General features: G+C 39.4%; 2 protein-coding genes across 2 annotated transcripts; one reads left to right on the forward strand and one right to left on the reverse strand.

Moving 5' to 3' along the window:
• Nucleotides 1-1,497: 1,497 nt before the first annotated feature.
• Nucleotides 1,498-10,140, reverse strand: LOC124406378. Its single transcript, XM_046881777.1, has 3 exons — nt 5,808-10,140; nt 4,862-5,399; nt 1,498-4,657 (listed from the first exon to the last, which is right to left on the reverse strand). Exons 1-3 carry the CDS (start codon nt 10,138-10,140, stop codon nt 1,498-1,500), a joined length of 8,031 nt encoding a protein of 2,676 aa, XP_046737733.1.
• A 5,395-nt stretch (nt 10,141-15,535) lies between these two features.
• Nucleotides 15,536-21,646, forward strand: LOC124406411 (ras-related protein Rab-7a). Its single transcript, XM_046881819.1, has 5 exons — nt 15,536-15,687; nt 17,802-18,008; nt 20,330-20,548; nt 20,887-21,024; nt 21,251-21,646. The coding sequence occupies exons 2-5, from the start codon at nt 17,829-17,831 to the stop codon at nt 21,335-21,337; spliced, it is 624 nt and encodes a 207-aa protein (XP_046737775.1). The 5' UTR covers nt 15,536-15,687; nt 17,802-17,828; the 3' UTR covers nt 21,338-21,646.
• The last annotated feature ends 1,778 nt before the right edge of the window (nt 21,647-23,424 follow it).

Here is a 23,424-nt window from a genome sequence, read left to right on the forward strand (position 1 = left end):
ATCTCTCAAAGACTGATCCAATTCTTTTTTCTGACTAGCCAATTGTTGCCGTTCCAGTCTCAATTTGTTCGAATCATCACCACCTTCAGCTCCAGTCACATTATCATCGCGATCAGAATTTGAATTTTTCGAACCAGGTGCCATGTTAATATATCGGATATTTCGGCCGCTACGTGTAGTTTTCGGTCTAGAAGAAGGAGTTTGTTTTAGTCCACCCGTACAATTTAATTTAAAATACCTAATTCTACCTTAACATCTACTCATTCACACTTTTCCTAGCTTTCGAGCCTTCGCGTTCGGCACCAATTTATAATGCTCAAGTTTGGTTAGAAATAATTTTTGACAAAAAAAAAAAGAATATGCGAATATTTTGTAACTTGATGGTCACTAAATTAATGTGATTTTATTTCCTGCATTTTTAAATAATAATTTTCATTTATCCATCCATTTATTCATTCATTCATTCAATACAACGTAGTAATAACAATAACAAAAAAAAAGGTGTAAATATATAAAATAGTAAAAATAAAATGTCTCTCAATAAAATTAATTGTAAAAATAAAACGTCTTCCTTTAAAATAGTGTATAAAAGTCGTCTCTCGTTAATGTAAATTTGTCGTTGTTATTTGTCACAATACACTTGAAGATTCTAAACGATGCGTAGAATTTATTCAATTTATCTGATAATTCAACGACGTCTTCTTCGCCACTTTGCTATATGACTAGGAAGTATACTTCGTTTCGGGATAGCACGTTTTATCTCGCCGAGAGACTTGTAGAGAGAGAGAGAGGCCTCACATCTTCGGAAGGTTTGCGGTGAGGGTTCCCGTTGCCAATATCACGTGATTTACCTACTCGCTGAGTCAAGTTCACTTGTTCTTGTTGTGACTCAGAAGCGGTAATATTTGAATCATTACAGTAGTAGAATCAGTTTTCAAGAAGAAATTTTCGAACAATGACAATTCCGATGTTTCTGCTAGCCTTCACAATCGTGATATCATAGTTGGTCAACAAATGGGCCACTTCAGCTGGATGTTTAGATGTCATATGAACGGTCAATACGCAGTCAATGGAAGGTCAAGGCTATGTCTGCAAATTTAATTGAATGACCAAAGGCGTGGTTTCTCTCCTAGCTGTGTGGCGTTTGCGCTTACTCCTTAGTATTATCAAGCGACCATCAGAGTCACAACATCAATCATCTAGAATTTGATTGGAAATACTACAGTCTCTTCCAGACGTTCCCAGCCTAGGCAGCGTGACGTCGAGATTTCCTGACCAAACTATCCCATGCACGACAAATTTTCCTGTCATCAATAATTTGTCTCGCAGTTCTTGTTTGCACCCGCCGCTTGCAGCAATGTCTTGTTCCCTGAATTATCTTGAAAATCGGCCAACCCAAGTGGGATTTTCAAGCACCACTCTGCACCAGCGTTCTCCACGAATAATCACGAGCCTTGACCTCCAACCAACCAGTCTGATATATCCACGTTTGCACTTTCAGTAGCTAACTGCTGCTGTTACCTCTGAAATATCCCGTGAGTCGACATAACAGCCTCGCTCCGCCTCAAGCCACTTCAATATATTCAATTTACCATACTGAGCAACCGTGTGCTGCAATGTTCTCCCGAATTTATCTCGTACGTCGACATCGCAGCCCCGATCTTCCAAAAGCCACTTCAATGTGTTCAGATCACCAGACGCAGCAGCTGCGTGCTGCAATGTCATCCCTGATTCATCTCGTACGTCGACATCGCAGCCCCGATCTTCCAAAAGCCACTTCAATATATTCAATTTACCAAACCTAGCAGCCGCGTGCTGCAATGTCATCCCTGATTCATCTCGTACGTCGACATCGCAGCCCCGATCTTCCAAAAGCCACTTCAATGTGTTCAGATCACCGAACGCAGCAGCCACGTGCTGCAATGTCATCCCTGATTCATCTCGTACGTCGGCATCGCAGCCCCGATCTTCCAAAAGCCACTTCAATGTGTTCAGATCACCAGACGCAGCAGCTATGTCCTGCAATGTTTTCCCTGATTTATCTCGTACGTCGACATCGCAGCCCCGATCTTCCAAAAGCCACTTCAATGTGTTCAGATCACCAGACGCAGCAGCTGCGTGCTGCAATGTCATCCCTGATTCATCTCGTACGTCGACATCGCAGCCCCGATCTTCCAAAAGCCACTTCAATATATTCAATTTACCAAACCTAGCAGCCGCGTGCTGCAATGTCATCCCTGATTCATCTCGTACGTCGACATCGCAGCCCCGATCTTCCAAAAGCCACTTCAATGTGTTCAGATCACCAGACGCAGCAGCTGCGTGCTGCAATGTCATCCCTGATTTATTTCGTACGTCGACATCGCAGCCCCGATCTTCCAAAAGCCACTTCAATATATTCAATTTACCAAACCTAGCAGCCGCGTGCTGCAATGTCATCCCTGATTTATTTCGTACGTCGACATCGCAGCCCCGATCTTCCAAAAGCCACTTCAATATATTCAATTTACCAAACCTAGCAGCCGCGTGCTGCAATGTCATCCCTGATTTATTTCGTACGTCGACATCGCAGCCCCGATCTTCCAAAAGCCACTTCAATGTGTTCAGATCACCAGACGCAGCAGCTGCGTGCTGCAATGTCATCCCTGATTTATTTCGTACGTCGACATCGCAGCCCCGATCTTCCAAAAGCCACTTCAATATATTCAATTTACCAAACCTAGCAGCCGCGTGCTGCAATGTCATCCCTGATTCATCTCGTACGTCGACATCGCAGCCCCGATCTTCCAAAAGCCACTTCAATGTGTTCAGATCACCGAACGCAGCAGCCACGTGCTGCAATGTCATCCCTGATTCATCTCGTACGTCGGCATCGCAGCCCCGATCTTCCAAAAGCCACTTCAATGTGTTCAGATCACCAGACGCAGCAGCTATGTCCTGCAATGTTTTCCCTGATTTATCTCGTACGTCGACATCGCAGCCCCGATCTTCCAAAAGCCACTTCAATGTGTTCAGATCACCAGACGCAGCAGCTGCGTGCTGCAATGTCATCCCTGATTCATCTCGTACGTCGACATCGCAGCCCCGATCTTCCAAAAGCCACTTCAATGTGTTCAGATCACCAGACGCAGCAGCTGCGTGCTGCAATGTCATCCCTGATTCATCTCGTACGTCGACATCGCAGCCCCGATCTTCCAAAAGCCACTTCAATATATTCAATTTACCAAACCTAGCAGCCGCGTGCTGCAATGTCATCCCTGATTCATCTCGTACGTCGACATCGCAGCCCCGATCTTCCAAAAGCCACTTCAATGTGTTCAGATCACCGAACGCAGCAGCCACGTGCTGCAATGTCATCCCTGATTCATCTCGTACGTCGGCATCACAGCCCCGATCTTCCAAAAGCCACTTCAATGTGTTCAGATCACCAGACGCAGCAGCTATGTCCTGCAATGTTTTCCCTGATTTATCTCGTACGTCGACATCGCAGCCCCGATCTTCCAAAAGCCACTTCAATGTGTTCAGATCACCAGACGCAGCAGCCGTGTGCTGCAATGTCATCCCTGATCCATCTCGTACGTCGGCATCGCAGCCCCGATCTTCCAAAAGCCACTTCAATGTGTTCAGATCACCAGACGCAGCAGCTGCGTGCTGCAATGTCATCCCTGATTCATCTCGTACGTCGACATCGCAGCCCCGATCTTCCAAAAGCCACTTCAATATATTCAATTTACCAAACCTAGCAGCCGCGTGCTGCAATGTCATCCCTGATTCATCTCGTACGTCGACATCGCAGCCCCGATCTTCCAAAAGCCACTTCAATGTGTTCAGATCACCAGACGCAGCAGCTGCGTGCTGCAATGTCATCCCTGATTTATTTCGTACGTCGACATCGCAGCCCCGATCTTCCAAAAGCCACTTCAATATATTCAATTTACCAAACCTAGCAGCCGCGTGCTGCAATGTCATCCCTGATTTATTTCGTACGTCGACATCGCAGCCCCGATCTTCCAAAAGCCACTTCAATATATTCAATTTACCAAACCTAGCAGCCGCGTGCTGCAATGTCATCCCTGATTTATTTCGTACGTCGACATCGCAGCCCCGATCTTCCAAAAGCCACTTCAATGTGTTCAGATCACCAGACGCAGCAGCTGCGTGCTGCAATGTCATCCCTGATTTATTTCGTACGTCGACATCGCAGCCCCGATCTTCCAAAAGCCACTTCAATATATTCAATTTACCAAACCTAGCAGCCACGTGCTGCAATGTCATCCCTGATTCATCTCGTACGTCGGCATCGCAGCCCCGATCTTCCAAAAGCCACTTCAATGTGTTCAGATCACCAGACGCAGCAGCTATGTCCTGCAATGTTTTCCCTGATTTATCTCGTACGTCGACATCGCAGCCCCGATCTTCCAAAAGCCACTTCAATGTGTTCAGATCACCAGACGCAGCAGCTGCGTGCTGCAATGTCATCCCTGATTCATCTCGTACGTCGACATCGCAGCCCCGATCTTCCAAAAGCCACTTCAATGTGTTCAGATCACCAGACGCAGCAGCTGCGTGCTGCAATGTCATCCCTGATTTATTTCGTACGTCGACATCGCAGCCCCGATCTTCCAAAAGCCACTTCAATATATTCAATTTACCAAACCTAGCAGCCGCGTGCTGCAATATCATCCCTGATTCATCTCGTACGTCGACATTGCAGCCCCGAACTTCCAAAAGCCACTTCAATGTTTTCAGATCACCAGACGCAGCAGCCATGTGCTGCAATGTCATCCCTGATTCATCTCGTACGTCGACATCGCAGCCCCGATCTTCCAAAAGCCACTTCAATGTGTTCAGATCACCAGACGCAGCAGCTGCGTGCTGCAATGTCATCCCTGATTTATTTCGTACGTCGACATCGCAGCCCCGATCTTCCAAAAGCCACTTCAATATATTCAATTTACCAAACCTAGCAGCCGCGTGCTGCAATATCATCCCTGATTCATCTCGTACGTCGACATTGCAGCCCCGAACTTCCAAAAGCCACTTCAATGTTTTCAGATCACCAGACGCAGCAGCCATGTGCTGCAATGTCATCCCTGATTCATCTCGTACGTCGACATCGCAGCCCCGATCTTCCAAAAGCCACTTCAATGTTTTCAGATCACCAGACGCAGCAGCCATGTGCTGCAATGTCATCCCTGATTCATCTCGTACGTCGACATCGCAGCCCCGATCTTCCAAAAGCCACTTCAATGTGTTCAGATCACCAGACGCAGCAGCCATGTGCTGCAATGTCATCCCTGATTCATCTCGTACGTCGACATCGCAGCCCCGATCTTCCAAAAGCCACTTCAATGTGTTCAGATCACCGAACGCAGCAGCCACGTGCTGCAATGTCATCCCTGATTCATCTCGTACGTCGACATCGCAGCCCCGATCTTCCAAAAGCCACTTCAATGTGTTCAGATCACCAGACGCAGCAGCCATGTGCTGCAATGTTCTCCCGAATTTATCTCGTACGTCGGCATCGCAGCCCCGATCTTCCAAAAGCCACTTCAATGTGTTCAGATCACCAGACGCAGCAGCCATGTGCTGCAATGTCATCCCTGATTCATCTCGTACGTCGACATCGCAGCCCCGATCTTCCAAAAGCCACTTCAATATATTCAATTTACCACACTGAGCAGCCGTGTGCTGCAATGTTCTCCCGAATTTATCTCGTACGTCGACATTGCAGCCTGGATCTTTCACAAGCCACTTTAGACGTTCTAAGTCACCACATTGAGCAGCTACATGCTGCAATGTTTTACCCTGACAGTTTTGGGCTGTCATATCAGCATTTGTCTGACTTGCCAATAATTTGAAAACCATCGATTTTTCCATTCGGAGAGCTGTGTGCATCGGAGTCTCTCCTGTTTCATCGGTAATATTAACGTCAGCATTTTGTTCCAATAACCATGTCACAACTGCTTTTTCAGTTTCCGCTGATAAACTCTGAAATCTGCGTATTGGGAATTTCAAAACCACCTTATGCATGAGGGTTTCACCAGAATCCGCGGACTTCAAGTTAATCACCTCCCGCGGTTCTGGGAAATTCTTCGCGAGACGAGAGAAAAAGAATTCCATAATCTTGTAGTTGCCTTCGTCCGCAGCGATGTGAAATATGTTTATGCCGTTTTCGCCAAGAATGAGTGAATCCATTTCTTCCTTGGAGATAGAAACGTCGAATATCGAGTCTACTGTCGGTGGTTTGTATAGTAGATCGTTGAGAAAGACACGAATTACCTTATATCTTGACTTGACCAGAATGTCATTCAATAAATACATTTTAAACTGCTTAGATGACTCGTCCTTGTTCGATTCCTCTAGTTTTTGAAACAAATAACTGGCTACTAGATATTCTAGAAAAGTACGATGAATAAATTGAGCTCTCTGGTTGATTGTATTCGTCACAATGCCAATTCGATCTGTACCTCCACATACTTCATCGATCAATTCCTTCACTTTGGCAACCTCTTTCACACACAAAGTCCACGTTCCTGAAACTTCTTCTTCAAGCAGCGTGTACATAGCTAATCGTCGATAGGCTTTCAGAAATTTTTTCTTCCATTTCTTAAAATCTTCCTGCACCGCCAGATTGCTGGGGTTTTCTCTTTTCTTTTCTAGACGATATATTTCGTACTTCCTGTCAACGAACATTTTGTATAAATCAGATATTGTCATATGATCTGGCACATCCGGCTTCATATTTTCGTGACCAACCACTGAAGCCGTCCTCATATCCGTGGGACAGAATACTTCGGCAATCATGAGAGTTTGCAGAGGGACACCAGCGAATTCGTCAAATCGAACGGAGATTGTATCCTTAATTTTTCGCAACACCATTTTGGCACTCTCTTTCAGCAATGCTTCGTCAGCTTCGTCGCATCTGTTTCTCCAAAATTTGACTAGAAAATCGATTTGATTTTCTCGAGAAAACGGTTTCATTCGGAAAGAAAATGCTTGAAGCGTTCCTTCTAATGTACTCCGCGTGTGGGGCCTGGTGGTGACGACCAATTTTACTCCGGAATATTCTTTGAATGCCTTCAACATTTTAATTACAGTTTCCGTGTATCGGGGACTTATTTCATCGAAGCCATCGAAAAGTAAGCCCAAGCCACTCGGTACCGTGATCAGATGTTTCAAAACCACTTTTTCTATTGGAGTCTTGAGCTTGAGAAAACCTTTAACGAGAAACTCGGTAACACTTTCCTTGTCCCCGATTTTTAAAGTGCATCGCTTGCTTTCCTCCAGCAACGCATCTGTATAATCGTTTAAATTGATGCGAATCACCCACATTTTAGGGTTCATCGTTTTCATTTGCCTCGTGAGGTGAGTTAAAACGGTCGATTTTCCCATACCGGGGATGTCGCAAACGATTACGGGACGACCATCCTGAGAAGCTAGTTCATCAATCGCCGCATCGCTGGCTGCTGTTTGACATACACTGCACCGATAGTCACAATCGAAGTTTTCCCCAAAGTCTCGGTACTCCAGCAAACTATCGATACTACCATTCGATCGTATCCATAGTAATTTTTCCGTTCCTGCCATGAGCCAGTGAACGTTATGACTCTCGCGAGGATATTCTTTACACAGCTTTTCGAATTGTTCCTGCTCTTCACCACTTTTCAATGGAACGAATCTAAGTTGACGCCCTTCTAAGGAATCAGTTCTCTGAAAAGTTTCCCGTCTTTGTCTCATCACTAGGTCACGTAAAGAATTGTGGTCGGCGTGGCCGACTGCGTAAACCTCGGAAGTCTGTTCGGAGTTCAGAACGTCGACCTTGATGATAACGCACCGATAAAACGTACGGTTTATAAAATAATTTTCTATCCGATCCAAACTTTCTGAAGAAGAGCCTATGTTTATATCGTCTGTGCCACGGATAAGCTTCTCTAACGTTGTCGAGTCCATAGCGTCTCTGAAGTTTTTGAAACCGTTCGATTCTACATTTTCTGGAGGGCAAATTCGCAATAATTCTGCGAAACTCATGTACTCTTTTCGATTTTGCAAATTGACGCGATTTTGCAAATTGACGAGCCGTTTATCCAATAGTTTCCACTGTGACTGATCCGTGAGGTCATTGAAGCCTAATTTACAGTCAACGTGATAACAGTTTTTGAAAGGTAACTTCATGCTTGTAACGAAAATCAGCCTCTTCATTTTATTATGGCCATTCATAACGATTTCGTGTAAATCTTCATTATACAATCTTTCTAATTCCCCATACTCCTCTTCATTGTACCGTTCAGAAACGACAACCAACAAATCATACTGGTTTTGCATTTTAAATGCATCGATGACATGTTTCCTGATTCCGGGTAACAACAGGTTGGTCACACGAATAATTATGCAGTCATATTCTCCTTCAAACCTGGGTGAACTCTTGATAGCTCGGTAAACTTGAATGGCCGCTGTCAGCGGTCCCTCGGTTGCAACAAAATTACAAGATGTATTCATTTCGCGCGTCTCTTTTAGTTCCAAGTAGTCCGTCAATCCCCGATTTTCCTGTCTGAAATCCATTCCGTAATTTTCAAGTTCCTCCGAGTACGCTAAGCTTAACCCTGACATTATAAGAGTTTGGATTTTGTCTTTAACGTCATTCACAAATTTAAGTCCTTCTTCGTTTGATAGCCATGATCCTTGTTGTTTCAAGAACCAATTCCGCATCTCTCTTTCAAAAGACATGGTGACTAAATCAGCACGTAGTAAATCTAAATTGTAATTCTCACCCATCTCTTTCCTCAATACATCGTCAAGTTGACCTTCGTTCGGCTGTTTTACCGCAAGAATTAATCTTTTAAGAAAATCGGGAATTTTTTTGTCATTGTCGTAACTGTCGTGAAAGTCGTCCATTGAACATTTTTTTTCTTTTACGCGAGCGTCCAAATCAGAAATTTCAAACTGGTATTGGTCGAGGTCGTTGAAGCTATTACCGAGCTTAGACTTCAAATATTCTTTCAACTCGGAGATCCCATCAGGATGCTTGACATCATTGTTCAAAAACTCTGGCTGAAATCTAATCTTGCCTTGAGTTTCTTTGATGAAGACGTATTCCAATAGCGTTATGAGATTCCGTTCAATGTTCGGTGCAGAAATTCTTTGGTTTTTTTTCCTTGAGCGTTTTGTTTGACACATTTCTATTCTAACTACTTTGTTATCATCAGCAGATCTTAACAACTTTTCAAATTCTTCGGACAATTTTTCAACATCCTTCAATTTCGAGCCTGAAATGAAATCCTGGGAGAATTGGAGAGACTTATTTTTCATCTCATTCCATATTTTTTCTGGCTCATTGTAATCTTCGGGTAATTTCTTTTGTTTCAAAACCTGAAAATAAAATGCATCGCGGAAATTTTTCGCCCCTTCCGACAATTTTTCTCCTTCGATAAAAGCGTCAGACAATTTTCTCTGATCGATATCAATAACTTCCTGCATAAAAGCAGAACGATATTTTTCGGGAATAATTGCGTTTGATAATTTCTTTCCCGTGAGCACTTTTTTAACCATGACCGGCACCAGTTTAGACGCTTCCGATCTTAAACTTTCATATACTTTTGATGGGCCCGTGCTGCTAAACTTGTATCGTCTAGACTTTTCTCCCTTACTTTCGACAGTCAAAAAGTCGTCACGTTGGTCATCCCGAATAACTCTAATATCTCGAGACTCGAACTCCGTCTCATCCAAATCGATGTTGGTGTAAATAACGAAAGCTTCCAATTTGCCCTTGCTGAGTGTGGGATGTCTCTCAATCTTACAGTAGGAATCAAAGTACTTCTCCAAGTAGAAGTCACTGTCAGTAAAAAGTTTGTTGACATCGATTTTCGGCGATTTATCGCGACTATGCTTTGCCTGAAGAAACCTATAGGTACTCTCACTATCGCTGGCATCATCATTTTTACACTCAAGTACCAGATCGTCGAATTCCCCTGCGGCCATCACTTCGGTCGCTATTCGAAATTTCACATCTTTCCGTAATCCACGTACCATGAAAAGCATCAACAGCTTCAGCTGGTAAATAAAGCCTAGCAGACAGCCCTGCCCGCCTTTCGCGTCGTATTTATCATCTCCAACGTAGGGTGAATTAGGAGTTGAATTCATTGCGAAGGAACAGTCTGTGACAATTAATACGGATGCAGTCTAGAAACAGTCGATATATTCAAAGTGATTATATTTCAAAAATGTTACCTTCTATCAGCTGATGTTCCCTTGTCACGTGTATCTCTCTCAAAATAACCGCTTCTGCCTCTTATCAAATGTGATGATTCCCGAGCACGTCACAAACGGCTGTCGAGTCTAACGGAAAAATTCACAAAACATTAGGTTTTTCTTCAATATGTGGCATGATTGTATCAAACTTGTTAAAAACACATCTTGCGTACGATTTATAAAAATACTTCCGGAAGTAAAATGGTAGCACAGGCTTATCAGCAATGCAATAAAAATGTCTGTTTTACCAAAGTGCAGAGCAAACTAATCGAACGAATCTGCTCAACACTTTCAGTGAAAGGCACTCGATGCTCTACTGTAAGAGAGAAAAATGTTTTTTCAAATTCTGTGTTTTGTCGTAACTTTTTAACTTGCTGTTTTGACGGGTTAATATTTGACGGCATTTATTTTTGCGTACAGCTCGAGCCAATGTACCCACCATTGTCACCTTCATCCATTTGTTATCGGAGACACTTATCCCTTGGTCCAAATTGTAAATCCAATGTTAAGGGGTCAGGCCTCTAGAATTTTGAAAAAACCGATTTTTTTCGTATTGTTCTAAATGGCCCCTTAGGACTTTCAAAATATTATCCCTAAAGATTATGATCGGAAAATATCTCTGATTGTAAGTACTTGTTTTTCAAAGTATAGTACAAGGCCGCCGCAAAAAATTCTGTTATTACAATAATATTTGTTGGCCGAGTATCCGTATGATAGGCAAGAGATTGACCATTTAATTACGGATGTAAACATTTTGACGACATCACTCGTACCGAGGTGTATAAGAGGTACGAACACACCTTCGTTACAATATGTATATGAGGAATTCTACGTCACATTAGCAGCACATGAACCTCACTCCCTTCGATTTTGATCATTTTCCAAAGCGATGTTCTTACGGACCCGAAAGGGTCTCCGGAATTTTTCCAGATTTTCTCTAGCCACTGGTGAAATTTATCCTACGTCGCAACACTAATAGTAAATATAGTGAATATTAAATAGAAAAAGTGGTGAATACTGAGATCCCATCATGGTGTGATACTCGAAATCATATTTGAAATCATCGATTCTCTGTGAGTTTTTTCGGATTTCTCAAAATAGCGTTCTTGGAATAGCTTTTTTGATTTTTTCCAAGTTTCACCAGTGGTTAAAAAATCAGAAAACAATTCAGAGACTTTTTTAGGTCGGTAATCTAACGTGTCGGAATTCGGATACTCTATTCTTCTTCAATAACTCTTATAATAGAGTGATAACCCGTTAAGACTTGTATGCCTTCTTTAGATTTTCGCCTCTTTTTATTCAAGTCACTACTACGGCCGGCGGCGAACCAGAAATAAAGTCCCATATGGGACTTTTTCTCACGAACCGGACAGATTTGGATAAAAATTGACCGAGACATTTTCATTTGGCTGAATTTGTTTTACGGGTTCCATATCAAAGGCAAAAAAATACGTATTTTAGGATTTTTTTTCTTTCACATACTTTGAAAAACAGAGTGAATCGAAAATTTGAGAATCTGGTGATATTCGGGTTGTAGACTCATCCTCAAAAATTCATAACTCCAGTACCATTCAAGCTAGAAGGATCTTTTTTTTCATTCTAGAGCTGGAGGAATAAATTTTGATAAAAAAAAAAAGATTCATTGACAATTATCCACAAATTCATATTGTTTTAAGCAATCAAAATGTTGAATCGATTTTTAACAATTGCCCCTACCTTGTACCGAGTTCTTAGTACAACCATCGTGATTCACGTCAAAGGGCATAGCCGAATAAGCAAGCCAAAAGTGCCCTTTCACCAAATGGATTCTTTCGATGACTAACTGTTTCCTCTTGGTAAATGACTGACCCATACCAAATTTTAGCCTTTTACCTCTATTTTGTTCGAAATTATCGCAAAAAACGTGTTTTCCAGCCGTTTCGCAACAACTCCGCTATTTCTACTCGGAAAATTCCAGAGACAATCACAAATCCAGCAGACGTTCGTACACATTTACAGATTTTTTTTCAGATTTTTCAGTATCAACCTGGATCTTAAAAAAATTTTTGAACATTTAGATCGCTGGTTTCCGGTGGATTTTGAAGAGGTACCACCTTGTTCTTATTACAGTATAAACATCTGCATTTATGTGATTTTTTGTAATTTTTTCAGATTTTTACAATTGGTGCGTCATTGTCAAAAAAATAAAAAACTGACATTCTTAACTATATCATGGGCACGACTTCAAGATAAGGGCACAGCTAGATAGGCCGGTCAAAAGTGCCTTTTCACCACACGATTCGCGGACTAAATTTCGTTCCAAAGCAAGTGAAATACATATTTTCACATGTAAGTTGATGACCCCCTCTTCTCAATTTTTTTTCGATGCGACACCCATCATCAGAAAAAATTGGCCAGAATAAAAATGTTTCTGTTCGTGGCAAACGTGAATGAGTGAATGGAATTGTGAATACGTGATTCACTAATTTTACAAAACCACACTATGCAGATCGGCATAGCACATGCCCCTAGAGGCATGATAGCCATGATGGCGTTCGACATGCCATCTAGAGGAGCTACACTTCGACCAATTTTCCTCCAGAAAATCATACGTAGATAAATTTAACAAAGAGTCTTAGGCTGCCCTCCCATGGTCCGGAATTTGTTCCGTCTCCACGAACCCGGAATCCAGTGACTTTTCAAGCCCCAATCAGAGACGTTCCGGCTCCACCGATTTACGGGATGCATTTTTCCTACTGTCCCATGATACGGAAATGACACGCACGGAACGATCGCCGGCAAATTGCGATCGTTTCTTTTAGCGCTGAATTTGAAATGCGCTACTATGATTGGGTGTCGGCACTTCCGGGCCTGTGCATTCCGTGTCATGGGACACTCGATGCTGACAGAGATGGAATCGTATCAACTCACACAAGCATATGTATTGTTTACATGCTCACGTTACGCGCTTAACCTCTTTTTGGTTAATGAATTGTAATATTGTTAAGAATAAATGGATGCCGAAACCGTTTTGTTATCCATCGCGGCTGTGTGGACGAAATGGAAGGCAGCACCGCCGAGACAGAGAGAAGTGCTGCGCCGCAAGTTGTTACGATTTATGTGCATTTACGATGTTTTGGAGTCAGAAAACGATCGTGTGATAAAACGTAAGTTTTGGGTTCGCCCGATATTTACTACAGAGATGCGATTTCAACAGGGTGCAAGTGACAACTTGATAAACGAAATGGAGTTCGTTGACAACGACAAATACGTGAATTATTTTCGGATGACACCCAGACTTTTCAATCAATTACTCGCTTTGATGGAACCTGGCCTGACGAATTCATTTTTGTCTTCGCACCCACACACACACAGATACAGAGATTTTTTTGACAGTTCGCAAATACTGGTAGTGCACACGGAACGGAATATCCGGAACGCCTCTGATTGGGGCTTGAAAAGTCACTGGATTCCGGGTTCGTGGAGACGGAACAAATTCCGGACCGTGGGACGGCAGCCTTAATATTAATTTGCAATCGGTAACGAAATTTCTAACGGAAAGAGAAAGAATAAAGCGCACAAGTCGAATCTATCTTAAAGAGGCGAGTACAGTCGTCGGGCGGGGGGCGCGGGGGGGGGGGGGGGGGGGGGAGTATACCGTGGCGCGGACACTCGGGGAACGCACGGCCGTAGCACGGCTTCGATCTACTGCGATGAGTCGATATCTCGAAAGCAGTGCCACGCGGCAACGTGAGTCAGCGCGGGGACGATTCAAACGGTGACGCCACTGCGCAATAATTCACGACCGTTGCACAATGACTCGAGATATAATTTTTGACTCACGGTAACAAGGCAACGCGATCAGATACAATAATTAATCATACGGAAGCGATAGTCAAAACGATATTCAAAAACAACTATCCGAAAACACGAGAAATAGATAATAATGCCATCGCCACGCGGACGCGGGGAGAGGGGGCCATGCGGGGGAAAATTAACAGAAATTCGGGAATAAAATTAGGGACCAAAATATTAGTCAGGCTCGTCGAAATGGTCATTAATAAAATTAATAAGCCACACGAGCCACGTGAGATACGATATTACATGACCCAAACGGTCAACAAAGAGAGAACGCAAGACAATGAGTCTCGGGGGTTCGAGCGGTAACAAAAGCTCACTTACGTTAATAAACAGGACTATTCCCACGTATAAAAATAAAACAAAGAGTTCTAGTAATTGAGATTGCACACAGGCTCACCAAACAAAAATACTCAAAACAAAAGAAAAGACACAGATAAGATACGATACGACAAAGAATAACTCAAGGAGACAAAACGATTTGAAAAAAAAGGCAGCTCACGAAAATTACACGTCTGATCAAGGCTAGGCGAGATGCAGAAGTAAGCACAGTGTAACATCCAACCGTCCCACCACAATTTTTTGCCCTTCTATTCCATAAACTAACTAACCACGCCTAGCTTCAGCGTTGACCGAGGATATATAGGGAAGTAAGAAGTTCGGGGGTTCCTCCGCGCAGCGTCGTCGTTGCAGCGACGCTTAGAGCATATACAGTATGGAGGAAGCGTGGCGACGGAAAACCGGCGAAAGAGAGGGACATAGTAAGACGAGTATTTCTCTCTTTCTACAGCAAGAGCATACCTATCGTAATTGAGTGCCCCAAGCACTGCAGCGATATTGTAATACGAAGAACATGTCCTAACATGCAAATGCACTAGGGGGTCAGGCGATTAAAACAAGTCGGTAAACTGTTGAGAAATATATGATTGAGTGACACAAAATTGTTGATACAATCCCTATCATAACCTAAAAAATGAGTAACGTGAAACTTACCGATGAAAACTAATAAAACCTTCTATAACATCTTGCTCAAGTTCGCACGTAGAAACATTTCCCTGTCATGATTTCATTCATTAAGTATTGAAGTCTGCTATAAGCAGTGTTTATAAGCTTACAAGGTATGTTCAACAAACCCAGGGCGCCGGGGCCCTGTGTAACGAGCGTGAGTGTTCGGGGCGCTGACGTCAGTCAACCAATCGCGAGCGTGCGAGACAGAGAAGGTACTCGTCTTAATATTCCCCTTTCTGTGCCGTTTTCCACTTACACGAAAGGGTATACAAGGCTTCCTCCATACTGTATATGCTCTAAGCAGCGACGTCGTCTTAGAATGCTCTTTTAGCCAAACTCTTAGAAGGTACGATAGATGGCAGCACCTCCTGGGCATGATTCCTAGCAGGCATGGCCCAAGGAATGCGCTGATGCGTATAGTCTATGGTCAGGGTGATCGAGGTTCGAGCAATCGCGAGCTATCGAAACAAATAACGAGCGCCGTTGTCATTCTCTCCATAGTCCAGTTCGCTCGTGATTTCACAGTACGCCATTTTCTTTGTGTGTGAAGTGTCGAAGCAGACGGAATATCGCTGTTTTTAATTCAAGTAAAAGGTAATCCTACCTCAGGCAATGACACTCGATCACCTTTCGCCCATCCATCATCCAACTTCCCGTCATCTAACTGAAATAAACGACAATTCGTCACATTTACTGCGCATAATTGACGTCGCGACGTTCTACTACGCATTGACAGGTCTCTCTATCACCAGTATTATTAGTCGGATAGCATCAGCTTTGCTTGTGATTACGCCTCAACTTTCACGGCTTCGATCCAACGTCGCTATTCGCTAGCCTAACCGTTCATCGGATCCGCATTTACCTGCTTCCAAATCCCCGCGAGACAACAATACCTCAAAAATCTTATCAAACCTTGTATGTATCTATCTGCATTACTCATACCTACTTGCGTTGCGTGTCTCATGAAATATATATCACAAAGCGTTTCTCGACACGCATACTCCATTGAATATCCGTGTGTGTGGGGGAGAACCGTTTTGCTATTAAACTAAAGGACGAATACAAGGAGAGATACAAACAAAGAAGAAACTATCAGAGAAAAAAACCAACTTCACTTCGTTATTTTATTCTCTATCAGAAATACCAACACAAATGTAATTTTGACTCACCTATAAGCATAGGTTTCAGTATTTTTGACTCATTCAATTTTTCTGATTTTCAGTATGCTCCATTTATTTGAAAAAAATTCTCAAATACTTTCCATTGTTCACTCAATCAGACCTGTTATTCATTCTTCAATATCCTGTGGCGCATGAAACATTGAAAAATATCCTTTATTCGATGTCGTTGCGTCAGAAGCAGCTGTTTTGTTTATCTTCCAATGTCCATTGGGTTGAGGGAAAGTCATGAGTAAACGCTTAACCTCGTTACAGTGTCAGCCTTTCACAGGCGAAATGCATCGGTCGAGATTAATTCTAGGCGTGCGAGTTATCGTGAATAGGAAGTAATACGATACGAGGCATGTTGTTGGTCTCTATCTGAATTATCAAAGTCTGCCTCTATCAGGTTTCTTATGACACACTGTTGATCGTTTTAATGTGATCGGTTTATCGTAATATTTACTCCACCTGACATTGCTGCCGACTATGAATTCAGCACGATTCACTAATTTCTCACCTAATTCTTTATTCGTTGTTAGTCGGTTCGATAACTGATTCTAAAATCAAATGATTTGAGTCATTATTTAACATTCATTCTACAGCTGACTCTTTGCTCTTGTTTGATGTGATTATTTGCGTTGTTTAATTTTCAAATCAAAGGTATTTACAGACACTCGAGTTGACAAATAATGAATATAATCATTCCTTACTCGCGTCCTGATTAGCTGAACTCAGGGGAACCCATGTATCATAATAAGACAGACTATTGAGTCACAGTTTAAAGATCAACAATGAAAATCGTTCTAGATAATGAAGCACTAATTTTACGCTGAAGTGTCATTTCAATCACAGTAAAATTACTTTCCACTTCTTCTTTAATTTTTTTTAATAGCCAACCTAGGCGAGAGATCAAAAATAAAAGTAAATGCAGAAATTTGAACACTTTTTGATATCAAACCTATGATGTAACTGTAAAAAAAAAACTCGAGTCTTCGTTAAAAGAAATTTTCATTACACAGACTAATTATATCCCAATTTAAAGCTCTTGCAAACTGTGATGACTTAAAACATCGAATATCTACGATTGTCTCGTACATTTATAAACAGACAAAGCAAATATAATTAATATTATGAACTTCATATCTTTTTTCATTTGAAATGCTGCAATTCCTTTGCCGAATCGCCACCTTTATGAGAAATTCGTTTTCTTGAACTTACTGTACCATAAATTAGATTTTCTAATTTTACTGGATTAGAAAATTAAATTAAACTTCTTGTAACAAGCCCAGATGGTCAAAAAATTATAGCTTTAGGCTTAGCCTGATTAGTTTCACTCAGATTCTTCAAATTAAGCTCTAACAGAACACAATTTTCTTGTAACATATTCTTCATTGTTCTAGAAAAACTGTTTTTTTTTTTCACAGAAAATAACAGTAGGAACAGTAGCGCCTGATAAGTTTCAGGACAATATCGCTCAAGTTTTCTTTTTGAATAGCAACAGTTTTCCATTAATTTGTTAGTTTTAACGTTTGTTTTTTTAAATTTCAGTTAATCTCACTACTGTAGTAGAGAGAAATGGCGTCGCGCAAGAAAACGCTCCTGAAAGTGATCATCCTTGGTGATTCCGGAGTGGGAAAAACCTCGTTAATGAATCAGTATGTTAATAAAAAGTTCAGCAACCAGTATAAGGCTACAATCGGCGCTGACTTTCTCACCAAGGAAGTTATGGTTGACGGCAGGATAGTCACTATGCAGGTAACTTTCGCTCACACTAGTTCCTTTAATAAATGTATAAAGAAGAGTAAAAAAAGGAAAATGTGCTGGCCTGCTAATTTTTATTAATAGGAAAACTCGTATCGTACATTTTACCTGTGATTTTTTTCCATCGATTGGTTTAATCGACAAGAAGAATATTTCATTGTATAAGTTGTCTACCAAAAGTGGAGTCGTTAGAAGTTGACACAACGCTGCCATTTTTTTCAAAAATTTTTTAACACTTGTATGCGCTTTGTTGCGAACTTCAACAATTAACAATATCAAGTTTTAAAAAATCTAACCAATTTCAAAAATACGAACTAAGGAATGAGGCGTACAAAGTTTAAAACACTTTGTCTCCATCATTTACGAACAATGAACCAGAAGACAAGCCAAAATGTTAATTTATCGATATTGCAGCAAATCAGATGGAATTTCGCAATCTTGATGTAACTATGCATTTTGGGATAAATTTTTAATTCGTGACTTTTAGAATTGTATGAAATCCAGTGAACTGCAATAAATCAAAGTACACTTATATATTACAAACTACAATAAAGTGCAATTTGTTGAAAATTGTAGGTAATATTCGCAAATTTGTCGAAAATTTTCAAAAAGTGTAAAACATTGTGAAAAACTGTAGAAATTGTAGTATTTTGTATAATAGAAAATTATAAATTTTTAAAATCTACAATTTACTATAAAAGATAATTATAATTGTCGAAACGGATAGAATATTCGTTTTTTTTTATTCTTAGAATCTCGTGGAATTTCTTAAAAAACTACAAGTTTCTAGAAAAAATTATGAAAATCTTCAATTTTCTGTGAAAGATAATTACAATTTCAAACCCAAGCAACATAAGTTTTTTTCTTTCATAGTATTCTTAGAAATTCGTTGAAAAGTGCAGTTTTTTATGAACTCCATATTACATGAAAATATTACGATTTTTTTTTATTTTGAACCATTATAATGGATCCACGATCATAAATTTTAGAATTCTGACCCAAAAAACCTCTGACTTTTAATTTTCATCAAAATCTGAATAATCTTAGATTTTTTCTACCTTGTTGGATTCATTATTTTGGATTTCACAATCTGACTTCAGTTTTGTGATTAGTGACCTAAAGAACGTTACGGTACCAATTTTTATTTGAATCCGTTCGTCCAGTCTCAAAATATCATTTTTATTTGACGTTTTGGAATTTTGTTATTTAAATAATTGAAAAAGTACTTGACCGATCAAATCCAAAATCTGAGGTCTGGAGGACGTAACGAGAGTATGAATTTTTACAAAATTTTGATGATAGACAATCTTAGATTTCAATTTACATTGATAAGATTACAAATGTGACTTATTTTAAACCACCGCTAGATGTCGCATCTCATTAACGAGAAAAATTATTTACAGACAAGTTGAGTACCTAGCAAAATTTGGGTCTACATTCGAAGACTGATCTTCTCATGTTTTGAGCATTATCTAGATGGATTTAGACTTTGGATAATCTGTTATGTATTTTTGAACTCACCTTGTCTCAATTTTTCTAAATCAGGAATTTTATGGTATTCTAGAAGAAATTGTATTCATTTCAACATTGGATATTAGAAAAACGATCCTGTAAATACGAGCTATTCTACAATTATCTGTTAAAAATGACAATAATCTACGAAAAAGTACAATACAACACAAATAATACGATACTCTAAAAAAATTTTTATGCCAAAACTACGAGATTAAGCGAATTTCTGTACTTGATCATAAAATCAAATTCGTAGTTAGACGTAGAACTCATTTCCACCAGGGAATTTTAAATTTTTGCTCATTCAGTGTTAGCCAACTTCTAGAATTAGCTTTACTCGCGATAGTAAACATTAGATAGAGAATTGTTTGTCATTGATGTATCATACTTTGTTTATCCTTATCAACATGTGTCGGATTATTGACTCTTGTTAAAGCCGCAGCTAAAACTATTGCTTTCTACTTCTTTTTCTTACGTCTGCTCTTATTAATTGCATAAAGACTGTTTATTAAGTACACTGATTTGAATAACAGTTTTCTCTCACTTCATACTCTGATTAACAACAACGTTCGCGATGTTACTCACGGCTTGCACTCTATTTCTCACAGATTAAATACTCGATTTGTGACTTTTAACTGTTGTAATATTTCATCATGAGTGCAATGAGAAATTATCGTGTAATACGACGTTCAACGAAATTTCTAATTTTCAGTTTTCTATGCAATTTCAAAATAATTGTTTTGTGTCGTGTAATCTTCGTTACCGTTTTTGTACTAATTCAAGATTAATTTTATTTTCTGCAGATCTGGGACACGGCAGGGCAGGAAAGGTTTCAATCCTTGGGCGTAGCTTTTTACAGAGGCGCCGACTGTTGTGTTTTGGTTTTTGACGTTGCTGCGCCGAACACCTTCAAGTCCCTAGATTCATGGAGAGACGAATTCCTCATTCAAGCGTCGCCCACAGATCCGGACAACTTTCCTTTCGTTGTTCTCGGCAACAAAGTCGACCTCGAGACTAAAGCCGTTAGTCATATATTTAATTACATATCCTATCATACTTTGTTTGTTTCCTTTCTCATTTCCACCCTCCAGATCAATCATGCGTACATGGATTCGTTGAAATGATCACAAAAATCGTTTTACAATTTGAAGCTTTGATGTGATATCAATTTACGATACTTTAAGGCTTTTTTTCTCCCGAAAATAATGTCCATAATTTTATTTAACAAAATGTTGCTTCGAGTATCCACGTTTATCACTGTTGGATTCGATATTGATTGCGTCGTAGTTTTGCTGTGTACGCGTTTCATTAATACTTATATTTTCAGGGATATCAAAATTTCACGTGTCATTTGTTTCAGGTTGCGGGAAAACGAGCTCAACAATGGTGTGAGTCTAAGAACAATATTCCATACTTTGAGACGAGTGCTAAGGAGGCGATAAACGTCGAGCAAGCCTTTCAAACGATAGCCAAAAATGCGCTAGCTCAAGAAAACGAGGTAAAATTGCACAGTCATTCATGAGATACGTCTATTATTATTGCCTGTTCTTTATTCAGTATTTACTGTTGAATATTCAATTCCCAATTGATGCGTACTTCTAGACATTTCGCGAATCAATGCCAAAAAAGCGCAGTGAAAACACACGCGTCAACTTGTAATATTAATAACTTGTAACGATGTTCATGATTGGATTCTCATTTCGTTGTTTTCATGTTTTTCAAAGGTGGAATTATACAACGAGTTCCCACCCCAAATAAGATTATCCGACGATACAAAAAACAATGGGAAGGGAGATTCTTGTGCCTGCTAGATACAAACGTAACTCAATTTTGGAGCAAGTATAACGTCTGGTCAGCGTCCCGGAGGACGCTATGAGCAACCTAGACAAAGAGTCGACCTGACATTTTTGGGATCGGTGAAATGTAAATGCGATATTGAAGATAAACTATAAAAAAAAAATGAATTAAAACTGAACACAATGATGAATTAAAAAGAAATTAAATTAAATATACACATACTAGGCTCAGAACTCTGATTTCTGATTTATATTAATTATTTTATTGTATATGTGAAATGTATAGGTATCTATATTGAAGAATAAAAATATTGTATAGCATTACAGTTTGAAAGAAAATTTCAACATATCTACAATAGTAACAACAACAGCATCGGCAACAACAAAAATAATACTAATAATAGTTATAATAACAATGAAGAAAATAAAAATAGTCTTATTGATATAATAAAAGAGTTATTAGGTCATTGCTTGATCGCGATAGGCTGTATGATATAATAACATATTATAATGTTTGAAAAGTATGGTAACATACTTGACCTTAAAAACATCAGATATTCTGTCTTATTAAATTAGAAAATTATATTACATTTGTTAAAAATATCTTTGCGCCTTATTTTTCTTTCTTTTTTTACATACATATATATATATATAACAATATGCTATTTAGTGAATATTCTATAGACGTTAAAATAAAAATTGGAAAAATACTAAAAAATATTAGAAAACAAGAAAAAAAAAAGAAAAAAATTATATAGATTAAAAAAAAAAAAAAAAAAAAAAAAAAAAACTGCAACGCGTGTGGCTAATCATAAATTACATCATTATTATTATTATTATTATTATTACTATTTTTATCTAGTTTAATTTGTATTTGCATAACTATTTATAGCTGAGCAAATGATTGAAATGTCACAACTGCTGACCGCGTTTAATTCGAGACATTGTTTTCTAAAACCGGAAAATAACACTTCTAGTAGACATCGACATCACTGTGAATTTTTATAAGCGTAAAATTTCTATCCTATATCGGTACTTGGGATCATAATACGTAATTGGTCATTTTTTTTTTCTTTTTTTTTTTCTTTTTTTTCTTTTACGACACATGATGTCCCGAATCGTTAAAAAAAATTATACGAACAAAATATTCTTGAATACAAGCTGTGAGTGTTTATCGATATACTGTCATGTCATCCTCTCTCTCTCTATTTTTTCCCTTTTTTTCCTTCTCTATGTATCTCAACGTTATTTGACAAGAGCGATAACACGATGACATTGCAATATATATATATATATATATATATATCGTTAGTCAAAATCGAGAAAAAGAACACAGGCAGAATATTTTTGTTTTGAACATTATTTACGGTGAGGAATTTAATAAAAAATAAATAACATGAGCATGATCTCGAATTTAATATTGTTTTACGTAGAAATAAAATTAATAAAGTACGTATAGTTGACAGCTGACTCGTTTTTTTCTGCGTATTTTCAATGCCTCGTAGAATCAATCGTCAAACGTAGTTGTTTTCGATTCTTTTAGATAATTCAATGATCGATAAAATGAATCGAAAAGCGACCATTCCAATTTCAAAAAGAAAAAAAAAACAAAAAAAAAAAAACGAACAACCAATTTCATCGTTTTACCATCTACATTCTACCATAATTGTCATAAAATATCTGACATAACGTACAATGAAAAATCATGCTTGATTAATCATCGCATAATTGTATGTATGTACATCGCATGTATTATGAAAATTGTGTAATTAAGGAAATTAGTAACGCAGTCTTCGTCTGATTACGCGATTATATCAATATACGTATAATATATAATTTAATAATGTATATTATTGTGAATAATATTTATACACAATTAACAATGCCGTTGTGTGCATAGTTTATTTTCTATAAAACATTTTTTATCCGTCAACTTATTGCCTACACGTAAATTAAACATTGATCCTCGGAAATAAAGTAAAAAAAGTTAATGCAGAATATTTTAGTAACGAGGAGAAAAGGGAAAAGTTTTTTGTCCTTTTGCAACGTAGTGAAAATTAATATACATATGGTGAAACGAACGATTTCTTTTTTTTGGGTTA

Source organism: Diprion similis, chromosome 5 (assembly GCF_021155765.1).
Source record: "Diprion similis isolate iyDipSimi1 chromosome 5, iyDipSimi1.1, whole genome shotgun sequence".
Classification (NCBI taxonomy): Eukaryota; Metazoa; Arthropoda; class Insecta; order Hymenoptera; family Diprionidae; genus Diprion; species Diprion similis.